Source organism: Gracilinanus agilis, chromosome 2, assembly GCF_016433145.1.
Source record: "Gracilinanus agilis isolate LMUSP501 chromosome 2, AgileGrace, whole genome shotgun sequence".
NCBI lineage: Eukaryota > Metazoa > Chordata > Mammalia > Didelphimorphia > Didelphidae > Gracilinanus > Gracilinanus agilis.
The window spans coordinates 419,365,712-419,380,411 of record NC_058131.1 but is presented as its reverse complement, the minus strand read 5'-3'; the positions used below and the strand labels follow the sequence as shown (position 1 = coordinate 419,380,411).

General features: G+C 38.0%; 1 protein-coding gene across 1 annotated transcript in view; it reads right to left on the bottom strand.

The window, feature by feature from the left end:
• Positions 1–9,923, bottom strand: part of ZNF839 (zinc finger protein 839) — a gene marked incomplete at its 5' end in the record, with an annotated part of 41,093 nt that extends 31,170 nt beyond the window's left edge. The window contains 2 exon segments of the mRNA XM_044659905.1: positions 9,337–9,875; positions 9,878–9,923. Coding sequence (XP_044515840.1) covers positions 9,337–9,875; positions 9,878–9,923 — 585 coding nt within the window.
• Between the last annotated feature and the right edge of the window lie 4,777 nt (positions 9,924–14,700).

Below are 14,700 nucleotides of genomic sequence, written 5' to 3'. Positions count from 1 at the left end.
TGTGGCACAATCAAATGTAATGGACTTCTCTAGTAGCAGCAATGCAGTGATCCAGGACAATTCTGAGGGATTTATGAGAAAAAAACGCTATTCACATCCAGAGAAAGAACTGTGGGAGTAGAAATGGGAAAGAAAGACATTTCCTTTAAAACATGGTTCTATGGGGAGATGATTGGGGATGTTGACTTTAAATGATCACTCTATTGCAAAAATGATGTGGAAATAGATAGAAATAGGTATTGATCAATGATACTTGTAAAACCCAATTGAATTGCACGTTGGCTATGGGAGGGACGAGGGAAGAGGGGAGGAAAAGAACATGAATCATGTAACTATGGAAAAATATTCTAAATTAAAAAATTTTTAATTAAAAAACAGAAGCTTCCACTCTAGTCCAATCAGCATTTGTTCTTTAAACATTTACTGTGGACAAGGGAAAGCACACATAAATATGCATGATGATTTGAGAAGGGGGAGAGAACACTAACAACTGACAGAGGAAAAAAAAGTTTAGGAAATAATCCTAAGGGAAACTAAAGATTAAATATTGTGAAGGTAAATCAGGAGTGCATTTCAGGAATATAGAATAGCAAAGGCACAGAAGATAAGAGAGAACAGGAATAAGAGACTAGTTTGAAAAAGAGTAATATGCAACAAGTCCAGAAAGGAAGGTCAGAATCAAATTGTAAAGAATTTTAATTGAGAAGATGAGTTTGTTTCTTATCCTAGAGACAACTGAAGTTTCTTGAGCAAGATGAATGATGAAATCAGGCTTGTCATTTTGGAAGATTTCCTTGGCAGCAACATGGGGGTGCTTTAGAGAGGAAAAAGACTAGAAACAAGTCCAACTAGGATATTATGGCAGTCATCTAGGTGAGAACTGAAATGAGTTTCCCTCCCTTATATTAAGCTGAAATATGCCTCTGTAACTTTTGCTAATTACTCCTAATTCTGTTTTGTAGGGAAAAGCAGAGTAAATCTAATCTCTCTTCAATGTGACAATCCTTCAAATACTTGAATACAGTTATCTTAAGAGTTCTCTTTTTTAAGCTAAACCACTCCTATTCCTTTAATAAATCTTCACATGGCATGATCTCTAGACCCTTCACCACCTTCTCAGAAAACTCTAGCTAATAATAATAGCTTTCATCTACTTTTTTTGTTGATACTTGCAAAATAAAATTATAATTATAAATTATAAAAGGAGAAAAAAAGGTTGAACTAAAAAAAGTCTTGGCTGGTTTAGGGGACAAAAGGCCCAGACTGTAACTTTGTTCCCTTTATAAAAGTTATAAGGAATGCTCCCCAAAAAATAAATAAGTCATAAGATGCTCCAGGGGCAGGCAGAGGCTAGGCTCAATAATAATAATGAATAACTGAGGCAAGGGAACTTTACTCAGCCAGACAATTCAAGGTATTTTCAATGCTTATCTTGTCAAGTATCCTGCCAATGGAAGTGAATTTCTTTTTTATTAACGGTTGAATGACTTAAGAGTGTCTCATTTTGGGGGCAGCTAGGAAGTTGATGGATTGGGAAGCAGACCTAAAAACAGGAGGTTCTGGGTTTGAATCCAGCCTCAGGCGTTTCCTAGCTGTGTGACCCTGGGCAAGTCACTTAATCTCCCACTGCCTAGCTCTTACCTTTCTTCTGCCTTAGAACCAATACACAGTATTGAATCCAAGAGAGAAGATAAAGGTCTAAAAAAATGTCTTATTTTGTTCTAATACAGAGCCCTTATGGAAGTGGTGGTGAGCCTTTTGGGGACCCTGTGCTGTGCATGCCCATGCCCTCCCCCATTGCATGCTATGCCCTGTCCCCAACTGTGTGCTATTACCCCTGACTGCATGCAGTGCTCCTCCCACCCCTGCATTCAGGGGTGGGTCTGCCATGACTGCTGCTCCAGGGAGGCGGGGCTGCAGCTATGCAGCAGGCCAGCCAGAGAGGCTCAAGCCTCTGAGAAGGTAGAGGGAGGCTAGAATGCCAACCTCTTGCATTCAGGGGCCAGGCCAGGCTCCCAATTGGCCAAGCAAGGGGCCTACACATGCCCACAGAGAGATGCCATCTTAGCATACATGCCACAGATTTGCCATCAAGGCCTTAGGGTCTTGAGGGACTAGCCCAAATCAAACCTCATCTATCACAAGTATCCAATCAGATGAGAAACAGAAACAACTTGTAGTGGGACCATGTCTTCTTTCAGCAGCACAAGAGTAGCAACATTGATGCTACTTTTTTGTAAAAGAAGGAGAGTGTACATTTGGCTATCTTCAAATAAGGCAATGAATATATAACTCAAAATCAGTGTCAAATTAATATATTATGCCAAAAGTATAGAGTATATAGTCACGTAAACTAGTCTCAACTTTAAAACTTTGTGAAACAGGTAAAATGTTTATCAAGGCATACTCAAATGGATCTGTGATTTAATGGTATGAATGTTTCCTCCTATGTTAGATCCCAACCCATCTATGCTTCCCCTTCCTATACAACTCATCCACATCTTCTCCTAAATTCACTACAGTTGGGGGGGGGGGGGGGAGGAACAACACCTAATGTGCTAGAGGCCTTCTTTGCTTTTTCCTGATATCTCCAGGATTCCAAAGGAGTACTCTTAATTGTTCACCTGTCATTTCTTATCTTCTCCATATGACCAGTGTATCCTCTCTTCCTACCATACATTACCCTGATATCTTTTACTCTTATTCTTTGAAGTTCAATGTTGGTTACATGTTATAACCTAAGCACTCCCATTATGTCATCTAGATTGACCTCTGGAGTGATATTTCATTTTCAGGAATGGTTGTTCAGGAATGGTCATATTCCATGTTTTGTTGCCATGCAGCAACACTAAAATAAGCAATTTTAGGCACCAACACAAGTCATTTTATGGTACAAGCAAAAATAGATTATACCCTTAGTGCTTTAAGTCCAGAAAGAATATGTTACTCATAAAAAAAAAATGGACCAAATCTTTCAAAGCCACCTGTAACTTTGTTCACCAATTATTCTAATAAGGAGAGATCTGATATATATGTCATTTTGGCACATAATGAAAATTCATACTGAAAGCCTGATAAATATCACTGTAAATGTAACTTGTTACACTATCATAGAAAACAAATGAAATCTCTGGTATGGAGGAAGTATCAGAAATATCTGATTCTGATGTTCAACAAGTCTTCATTCTTTTAAGTGCCAAAGTGATAATTGCCTGGATTATGTTGTATCAAGTATAATATTTGTAACTCCCCTCCTTCCAAAGGATAAAGATATCCTTTATATCAGTGCCATAATAACCTTCTTTATATACAGTTCTAACTTTTTTACATCTATGCTCAAAACTTTAATAACTCCATACTACTAGTTTTATTCAATATCCATATTCCTTTTCCTCAAAGTTCTCCACAACCTAATACCACCCACCTTACCCTTCCAGTTTTAGTTTACATTATTCCCCCACCATGCATTCTTATACTCCAGTAAAACAGTACCATTTGTCCTCCCATAAACAGAACCTATACTTTCCCACTCTCTGAGTCTTAATTTATATAATCAATCTGGAACATTTTCCCTCTACCTTCTCTCCCTATTGAATTTCAACCCATCTTAAACCCAACTAGAAAGCTACCTCTTTCAGGAAGTCTTTCCTGATTCTCTGGCTGGTAACTTTCTCCCACATATACATATCAAATAGCATTATTTTGTAACTCTTTAAAAGATCTGTGTAATAATTTATATTACAGTTATTTGTATTTGTGTTTTATCACACTTATAAAGTACAAGCTTCATGATGGCCAGGATCAAACATAATGGACCAAAGACACTCCAAGTACTTTCCGAACTAGAATTATAAAACATTTAACAAAATAAATAAAAATACAATAAAACATTGATAATAATACATTTTATAAATAAGTGAATATGTGGCCCACAAGAAACCCTATGTATAGATTAGGAGCCTAATTTCTACTTGAGTTTGATGCCACTGATCTAAGCTATTTTACACAATGTTCTCCATGTTCCAGCTTCTTTTGTGTCTGGGTTGGATCCCTTTGTGGAACAGAAAAAGGTTAGGACTTGGGTTTCTGGTCTTTGCTTTGCTACAAATATTCATTTAACTTCTAAGTGAACGACAGTGCACTAAACATTATGGAGAGACACTGAAGAATAAAATAGGGCCACACTAATCCTAAGGAGTTTATAGTATAAGGGAAGTAGTAAGACAATAAACATATAACATTTTGTAACAAATATCCTCTTTTAATAACAAATGTAAGATGGTAAAAGATAATCTGATTAAGTGACCAGTTTATATCCACTATTTTATGCCTCAGTATAATTGTATATCCTCTGCATGTAATCCTATTAAATAGCCAGTATTATAATGATAAATTGCAATCATAGATTTAATATTGCATAACAAATTCAATTTTTAATTGAGTTTTATGAAAAAGCTCATTGTATGAAAGTTAGTAATCAATTCTCATACTGTGAGTAGAATAACAAAGAAAATCCCTTGAAATGCCTAGCAAAAACATCCCTGCCAAGGGATGCCTAACATCCTACAATGTGTCCAAATATTATCTCAGTTGGCTTTGAAGCTAGAATGACCTTGGTCATCTTTATTTTCACCATGTATGGAATAGACTAGAGATAAAAAAGATCTGACCTTCTTGAAGGAGACCTTTAAAAAGACAAAACCCCTGGTTGTCCCTTCTGAGATGAACTATTCAGAAGACCACCCCCTTTTAAGTGAGGGAGAGTATGTAATCTGACTCTATACCAATAGACAAATGAGCTCTGAGTCTTTAGACTGCACTGGGTGGGTCTTGGGACCCTGATGCTGTAATTTACTAATAAATGTCAGTTTAGCTCAGATAATTGCTTCCCAGTATTTAATTATTTTCAACAAGATATAACTGGCAGCCTCAGTAGAGAGTGAATTTCCCATCACTAGAGGCCTTCAAGCAAGGCTAGACTTTTCATGGACTCTTAACAAAGGAAATTCTGTTCAGATGAAAGTTGAAACAGATGACATCTTCATAGGTAAAAAGAAAGGTATTCAGTATTCTAGAACATTTATAGCAGCATTTTTTGTGGTAGCAAAGAACTGGAAACAAAGTCTGATACTCAATGGAAAATAAACAGAATATAATGTGAATATCACTACTATGAGAAATGAATAAGATAAATACAGTGAAAACAGGAATGATAAAAACAAATGAAATAGACAGGGCCATGTAACAATGAAAATGAAAAAAACAACACCAATAAAAGTTAGAAATGGATGTTACAAAGTTATAGATAACATAGGTATCTTTTGGGTGACTCCAAAAAGAAAAGAGAAAAGGACACCTTCTCCCACCCTGTGCAGAGGTGAGGATAGTCCATGGATACGGAACATTTACAAATGTCTATTTTTTTCAATGCATTGATTGATTTTGCTGAATTTTTTTTCTTCTTTATAAAAAAAGTTTCTTTTTTTATAAACATGATTCTAAATAAAAGTTCAAAAAGAGAGGTAGCAAACACCTGTGACAGTTCAGAAATGTCAAGAGATGCCTTGATACTTGAAGGGTCAAGCAAGGCTTTATTCCCCACTTTCCTCCCTAGTGCCAGCTATACCTTTTCTCATACCTCTAACAACATTTGTTCTTGAAGGAGAGCTGGAATACTCCTTACTTACTTGTACAGGTAATTCCTGATGCTCCCTTTACTTCATTCCATAGCAAGTTTTCCTCCTTTGAAGTCCACTTAAATCAGAATTTTCCACATAACCTACTTTGTAGTAAAACTGGGTCATTCTCTCTCCTTTCTCAAGGAGTTCAGCATTTGGATCACTTTCTTTTCTTCAACTCCTACCCTTCTCTAAACAAGCTGAATATTTACAAAGGTACTACCTCAAACTCCTAATTCAACATCCTTAAATTCCATTTCCTACTCCTTCAATTCCAGCTCAGCCATAAAGTTATAAACTAAAACCCATAAACTAGACCTCATAATTAACCACAAGTATTTCATCTCTTTAATTATAAACTCTGACACTTGACTATCAAACTATGACCTATCATTTTCCCTCTCCCTATTCCTCACTTCTCTTAAATCTATTTACCATACTCAGGAAACCTCTAATCCAGTGATGGCAAACCTTTTCGAGATGGAGTGCCATGCCATGCCAAGCCCCACCCTACTCCCCACACCAAGTACCATGTATGCCCCACCCCACCCCCCACTTACCACATACAAGGGAGGGAGAGAGCACTCTCATTGGGCTGCTGTGTGGAAGGGCAAGTGATGTGAAAAAATGTTGTCAAGCACAGTGGAGAAGGGGAGGGGAGCAGCTCCACCCACGCTCCTCTGCCTTTCTAGTAATAAAATGGGGGAGGGAGAGGTAGATGTGGCCTAGTGCCCAGAGAGAGCTCTGTGTGCCATCTTTGGCACCCATGCCACAGGTTCACCACCACTGCTCTAATCTTTCCAGTCCTCAGTACTTTTTCAGGCCATGACTTAACTTTGCTCCCTCTCCAACATCATCTAGTAAGTGGCCATTTCAGCTCTATATACTCTCTGCTATTGAATCTGCCTTCTTGTCTTATCACCCCCTTCTCTTGCTAAACTTCAGCTCTGTATTACTCCTGCACTATATGAAACTGTTCCTGCTTACAAGCCACTAAACAGCTGAAAGAAGCCTCACAACCTTGCAAACTGGATATATTACAAATTCAAACTATAAAACCTTACTACCTCACTTTAGCAAGGCAATCCTTTTATTCCTCCACAACTGAATGCATTATCTCATTCCCCACAGAAACAATTACATTCTCATCCCTCCCCACCTCCATTCTCTGCTAAAGACTTGCCTGCTACTTTACTGACAAAATGTAAGCTTCCTCTTCACCTCAAAACACCTTGAAATGATCTCCTATTCTCCTTTTCCCTGCTTTCTGACAAAGAGGTGGCCCATCTCCTTACTAAGGTCAGCCTTTCTTCATATGCACTTAATCCCATCCCCTTCTGTCTTCCCCAGATTTCATTCTTTTTTTTTTTAAGTCCTAACTTTTTGTCTTATCAATTTTATGACAGAAGAGCAGCAAAGACAAGGCAATCAAGGTTAAGTGACTTGCCCAGGATCACAAAGCTAGGAAATGTCTGAGGCCTGATTTGAATCCAGGTCCCCCCAATTCCAGGCCCAGAGCTCTAACTACTGTGCTAGTTAGGAGCTGCCTCTCCCCCATTTCATTTTCTCTCTAAATCTCTCCCAATCCACTAGTTCTATCCCCACAGCCTTCAAACATACCCAAGTTTCCTACATCCTTAAAAGACCTTTACATAACCCTTTGCAAAAAAGCCTTCAAAATCTGAGAACATTCACTGCCTCTGCTTCTCATCTCATTCATTGCTCAATCTTTTGCAATCTGGCTTCTGACCTCATTGAAATAAAATCGATCTACAAAGATACCAACAATCTCTTATCTGCCTACAGTGATGGTCTTTTCTCAGTCCTTCTCCTTCTTGATCTATTTACTACCTTTGACACAGATGACTATCCCTTTCTCAGATACTCTTTTCTCTCCGGCTGTCATTAAACTACTCTCTAAATTCTTCAGTTTTCTTCCAATCCTTAATGATCTGAATATTACACCCCCTAAGTGTGGGTGTTTCCAAAGGTTTTGTCCTGGGCCTTTTATTTCCCTTCCTCTCTTTTCCCTCTTTTGTCTTCCACCTTCCCTCCCCTCAGTCTTTGTCTCACTCTCCCAGTAATTTCATCAGCATCCATGAGTTTAATTATTATAGGAGAGGCAAGATGGTATAATGTATTTTAGCTGGCCTTATAATCAGGAAGGCTGAGTTCAGTCTGACACATTCTGCCATTCTAAGGAACTAAAATTTCATCTGTAGGCAATGGGATGCCAAAGAAAACCTTGGGGCAAAAGATTTTGAGCAGAACTACACTGAAGAAAAATTCATCTTCTCATCACTTGTTTAAATATCCCTACTGTTTACAGCCTAAAGAGCAAACCCCCTAGTCTGATAATCAAAGCCCTGCACAACCTGGCCACCTTATTTTCCCAGGCTTTTTCTTACATTATTCCTCTCCCATATACCATATGTTCCAGACAAATGGAACTATTCACTACCATTTCTGAACAAACCCTGTTTCCAGGCTATTGATATTTGCTTAAGTCCTTTTCTTACTAGACTGATCCATAAAGGTAGAGACCCAATCTTATTTAATTTCTGGACAGCTTCAGGATCAGTATTCTGCTAACTGCAGGTTACTAATAAATGTTTCCTTAATTTAGCTTATATATTTGAGCTAAATATTTAGAAAAGCATAATACAATAAAAATTATCGCTGCAAAAAGATTAGAAATTTTTATTGGTAGATAAAAAGCTCCCTATCAGAGAAGATGATGACTATTCATCAGAAATATTGTAGGGGCAGCTGGGTAGCTCAGTGGAGTGAGAGTCAGGCCTAGAGACAGGAGGTCCTAGGTTCAAACCCGACCTCAGCCACTTCCCAGCTGTGTGACCCTGGGCAAGTCACTTGACCCCATTCCACCCTTACCACTCTTCCACCTATGAGACAATACACCGAAGTACAAGGGTTAAAAAAAAAAAATATATTGTAGAGTGGGGGCAGCTGGGTAGCTCAGTGGATTGAGAGCCAGGCCTAGAGACAGGAGGTCCTAGGTTCAAATCTGGCCTCAGACACTTCCCAGCTGTGTGACCCTGGGCAAGTCACTTGACCCCCATTGCCTACCCTTGCCAATCTTCCATCTATAAGTCAATACACAGAAGTTAAGGGTTTAAAATAAAAAAAAATTTTTTTAATTAAAAAAAAAAAAAAGAAATATTGTAGAGCACAGAAATTGGCCCAAATCACTCCTTAAATTCCTCCCAGCTCAGAGTCTGGGATTGAAAGATGTAAAACTGGATTTAAATCCTATAGTCTAGACTCAGCTCTGCTAATCCACTGTGCCTAGTAGGATGATCTGAGTTCGAAACAAGTCTCAAAACTTACTAGCTCTGTAGCCCCGAGAAAGTCGTTTAACCTGTGTGCCTCAGTTTCCTCAACTGTGAAAAATAATAGTAGTACCTTTCCCCAGGGTTGTTGTGAGGATCTTAATAAATTGCAAACCTTTTGGTAGTGTCAGAGTAGGTTAAACGCTTAGTCAATGCTTGTTGCCTTAATAAAAATGTTTACCTCTATATGCAAAATAAGGATAGAGGAACTGTGGGGTTTTCAAAGACCCCACAGTTCTACAACCCCCCCCAAAAAAAAAACCGTAAGCAATCACTGCAGGGGGGTGAGGGAGAGAGCAGTGCCTCACCTTAGGCTGCAAGAGCCGAGGTGGTGGCGGCGGGGGATCAGGGCCCCAGTGCTGGGCCACCTGCTGGGCCGCATCCTGCAAACGACGGGCCGCGTCCTGCACTACACTGAAGCCGTAGCTTCCGCTCAGGCCAGAGCCCACAATCCCGAGGGGCCGTGGCGACGGTGGCGGCGCTTTCCTCACTTGTTCCAGAACCCGCTGGAGGTGCTCGGGCGCGAGGGGGACCGCGGGAGAGAAGGGGGAGAGCTGAGGCTTCTCGGTCTCTTCCCACAGGGCCGGGGCAGCTGCCAGACTCCCAGCCCGTGGGGCGCAGACCGCAGTCCGGCCAGGAGCTGGAATCAAGGGCTCCCGAAAGACGTCGCCTTCTTCGCCGTTCTCCTCGGCCTCCGCTTCGGCCATGGCTCGGCCAGGAAGTAGCGGTAAGAGATGGAGCAGGAGCTTGGGCTCAATCCCAGGGAATTGCAGGAGCACAGCAGACGTGACGACATTCCCAGGCGCCCTAAGCCATTGAGTGGCGACTTCGTTGGACGTCATGGGGAGGGCGGGCCTACGGATACCTCTGAAGGCAACATTGTTTGTCGAGATAATTGGTAGTTTTGAGATCACGTGATCTCAGAGAAGGCCGAGTTTAATTCTTACAATTCCTTCGTTTGTCCTTCCATTCCTTGAGAAGCAAGTCTAGACCCAGATAAAAGACATACATTTGAATGACTTCCATCCCCTCGATTTCTTCCACTCCTCCCCCTGGACCTTTATTTATACATTTTGCTGCCTTCTGATATATGCTGCACTGTAGTTGATGATAATCTGAGAGAGGACAAGACCTGGAGTTGGGAAGCTTTGAATTCAAATTCGGTCTCAGCCACTCCTGAGGGACCTTGAGCATTACACAACCCCTTGTCTCCCTTAGTTTCCTAATCGGTAAAATGGGAACAAAATCGAAGTGAGGTAAACTAAATCATTGACCAGAAAACCTGTTTCTCCCTGGGGAACGTAGAAGTCAGAAATGAGCTTTCCTGTGAGGGTCAGGCCGCTCAGAACCAAAACAACATACAGTCGGGATCCATGAGAAAGTAACTCCCTTACTAACAAGCAGCCAGTCTAGACAATGTCCTGTACCCCATGCTAAGGACGACATTAAGGTTTGCTTGCTTCATCGAGGTTATGTCTCATTAATAAACACTGCTTTGTATCTTAATCTTTGTACCTAATCTGAACTTCTGGTTGTCTGTACTAGCTTTGTGAGGTGCACCACTTCAAATAGCCCCTAAAACCCCAAGGGGGGGGGGGGGTAAGAGACCTATAAAGTGAAAGTGAGATCATATTTAAGTACTTTTCAACCATAAAAGCTCTGAGTAAATGCTAGCAATTTTTATTGTCCTTTACCCAATAAACTGAAAGAGCTTATTCATCTGACTTTTTATCTGTAGGCTAGTGTGAATCCTTAACATAACTGACCATTTGTTGAATGAATGAGGTCCAATCAACTATCCCAGAACTGTTTCAATAGCCTTATAACTGGTATCTTTTCCTCAAGACTTTCCCTTCTTAAATTCCACACTCCAAACTAGCGAAATAATTCTTGTAAAGAGTAGATCTGATCTACTCAATAGACTTTACGGGTTCCCTATTACGTCTAGGATCAAATATAAACTCCTTTAAAGTTCTTCATTGCCTTCTTACCATTCCACCAGAGAGTTCTGATAATTACTACCTTAAAATACAATTTAAGATTTAGTATTGCTAAACATCCTTACTTTGCTTTTTTCCCCCACTAATTCCTTTAACATTCTTGATCTTTTGTTCTTCCAAATTAATTTTATTATTTTTTTCTAGCACAATAAAACTATTTTGGTAGTTCAATCAGGATGGCATTGAATAAGTAAATTTGCTTAGGTAAAATTGTCATTTTTTTATATTGGCTCTGCCCACCCATGAACAATGAATATTTCTCCAATTATTTAAATCTGATTTTAGTTGTATGAAAAGTATTTTACAATTATGTTCATACAGTTCTTAGATTTGTCTTGGCAAGTTTTCTCCCAGGTATTTTATACTATCCAGGGTTCTTTTAAATGAAATATCTCTTACTGTCTCTCCTCGCAGGACTTTGTTGGTGATATATTAAAATGCTGATGCTTTTATGTGGGTTTATTTTATATCCTGCTATTTTTCTAAAATTATTAAATGTTTCAACTAATTTTAGCTGAATCTCTAGGATTTTCCAATTATATTATCATATATCTACGAAAAGAGATATTTCCATTTACTTCCTCACAATCCATTCTGATTCCTTCAACTTATTTTTATTCTCATTGGCATTATTAACATTTCTAGTGCAGTATTAAATAATATTTTTGGATTTTTTTTTGTTGATTAAAGTGTTTATAGGATTAAATTTTCCCAAAGATTGTTCTGGCTATATCTCAAAGGTTTTGCCATTTTGTCCCATTCTTGAAGATTCTTTAGTGTAATTATTTATTTTTGCTATTTTTTTGATTCATCAACTCTTTGGGATTAGGTTACTTAGTTTCCATTTAAATTTTAATCCTTTCTTAAAATATCCTTTATTGATTATAAATTTTATTGTATTATGATCAAGAAAGGATTTTGCTTTTCTGTTTTTGTGCTTAATATATTTATATGCTATCATATCATCAGTCTTTGTAAAAGTTCCGTGCACAATTGAGAATATGTATATTCCTTGAGATTAACTATATATAATCTTTCTCAAATTCAGGTCTCTGAGCCTCTTCCTAAAATAAATCATTTTAAAAATGAAAGAAACTGGAACTCAAGGATATTAAATGACTTGTCTATTGTGGTGTTCTATTATTCTAAGCTATATAGCAATACCAAAAAAAAAAAAAGAAAAAGAAAAATACTGGTTAGTAAGCAGAACCAAGAAAACAATCTTGATAATAGGAAAAACATGTATAGGAAAATAAAAACACTGAAAGTCTTCAGAATTTTGATCAGTACGATGACCGATCATGATGTTCTGCAGGGGCTCCCAAATGAAGATCTACAATGGAACCCAGAGATAACTAGCTTTTAATAAAATTTACTGCTATTCACAAGGGGTAGAGGAGAACGTTTATGGTCTCAATACTCAAATTGAGGGGATGAGGAAAAGGGTGGTCATTATCCATGCTCCAAGCCCAGATCCCCTCAGGATTCAAACTTATAAGGTTTAGACAGTGAGCCAACACAACACCAATGGGAAATTGTCCTATTCTACATATAGGACCAGTAAAGTAAGGATACTTTCTAAATTGCCTAATAATCTGTTTAAAATGAGAGACAGGATGCTAAGGGACTTGACTCTAATTTTGGCAATCCAGCTTCATTGAAGTGGGAGTTATAATGCCTAGTTTCTAGGTTTTTTTAGCTTTGGCTATCCTGGGAAGTTAGGCCATTACCAATCAAACCAGTTTCCATGGATCAACATGTGACTTCAGACATAAGTGATGGTAAGCATGTTTATTGCCTCTTAAAGAAGTGAAGAATGAGGCATACATACATCTTAGATGTGGTCATTGTGTTGGTTTATTTTGGTTGGCTGTACTTATTCATTATAAAGGAAGATTCAATAGGAAATGACTTTTTTTTTTTTAAAGAAAAGAGTGGAAGAACAAAAGGTCAAGAATATCAAGGGAACAATGAAAAAAGTGTGAAGGAAGGAAACCTAGCAGTACCAGATCTAAATTGTATTACAAAGCAATAATCAACAAAACAATCTGATAGTGGCAAAGAAACAGAGTGGTGGATCACTGGAATACATAAGGTACATTAGGAAGAAATGACTACAGTAATTTCGTGTTTGACAAATCAAAAGATCCAAGCTTTGGAAACTGGAATTCACTATTTGACAAAAACTGTTGGGAAAATTGCAAAATGATATGGCAGAGTATAGGGATACTCTGATTATAGTATAGGGTACATGATTTAGACATAAAGGGTGATAACATAAGCAAATTAGAGAAGCATGGAATAGTTTATTTGTCAGATCTAGGGATAACTGAAGAATATTTGACCTGATAAAGAGCATAATAGGATATAAAATTGATAATTTTGATTATGTTAAAATAAAAAGGCTTCATACAAAGCCAATGTAACCAAGATTAGAAAGAAAACAGAAAGCTGGAGTGAGGGGGGGATTTTTTTTATTATTGCAACTATCTCTAATAAAGTTATCATTTCTCAAATAGAGAACTAAGTCAAATTTATAAAAATATAAGTCATTTGCCAATTGGTAATGGTTAAAGGATATGAATAGGCAATTTTCAGATGAAGAAATCAAAGCTATCTATAATCATATGAAAAATGTTCTAAATCACTCTTGATTAGAAAGATGCAAATTAAAACAACTCTGAGGTAACTATCAGATTGGCTAACATGATAGAAAAGGAAAATGATAAATGTTGGAGGGGGATGTGGATAAATTGGGACACTAACACAGTGTTGGTGGAGTTGGTTTCTGATCTAGCCATTCTGGAGAGCAATTTGGAACTATGCTCAAAGGATTCTAAAACTACGCATACCCTTTGATCTATTCATCTCATTACTAGGTCTGTATCCCAAAGGGAAAAAAAAAGGAGAGGGACTCATTTGTACAAAAATATTTATTGCAGTTCTTTTCATAGTAGCAAAGATTTGGACATTGAGCAGTTGTCCATCAATTGGTATTGTGCTATAAGAAATGACAAGCAGGATGATTTTGGAAAAAAAAAAAACAGAAAAGATTTGCATGAACTGATGCAAAATGAATTGAGCAGAGCCAGAAGAACATTGTACTGCATAATAGCAATATTTTTTGATGAGCTACTGTATATGACCCAGTTACTCTCAGCAATACAGTGATCTAAGACAATCCCCATAGATTTATGATGAAAAATGCCATCTGCTTCCAGAGAAAGAACTGATGGAGTCTGGATACAGACTAAAACATACTATATTTCACTTTCTTTCTTCTTTTTCTTGTTCTTCTTTTATTTGAGCTCTCTTCCCCAAAATGACTAATGTGGAAAAATGGGCTATATGATTGTACATATAAAATCTATATCGGATTGCTTATAGTCTCAGGAAAGGAGGAAGTGCAGAGGGACTGCTTACAATCTCAGAGTAAGGGGAAGAAGGGATAAAATTTGGAACGCAAAAAATTTTTAATGAACATTAAAAAGTTTTTACATGTAATTGAAAAAATATTATTTAAAAGAAAACAGCATCAATGAGCTATAAATGTAATTTTGGCTTTTAAAATACTTCACAGGGGCAACTAGTTGGCTAAGTGGACAAAATGTCAGGTCTGGAATCAGTAGGACCTGAGTTCAAATCCAGCCTCAAGCGCTTCCTCACTATGTG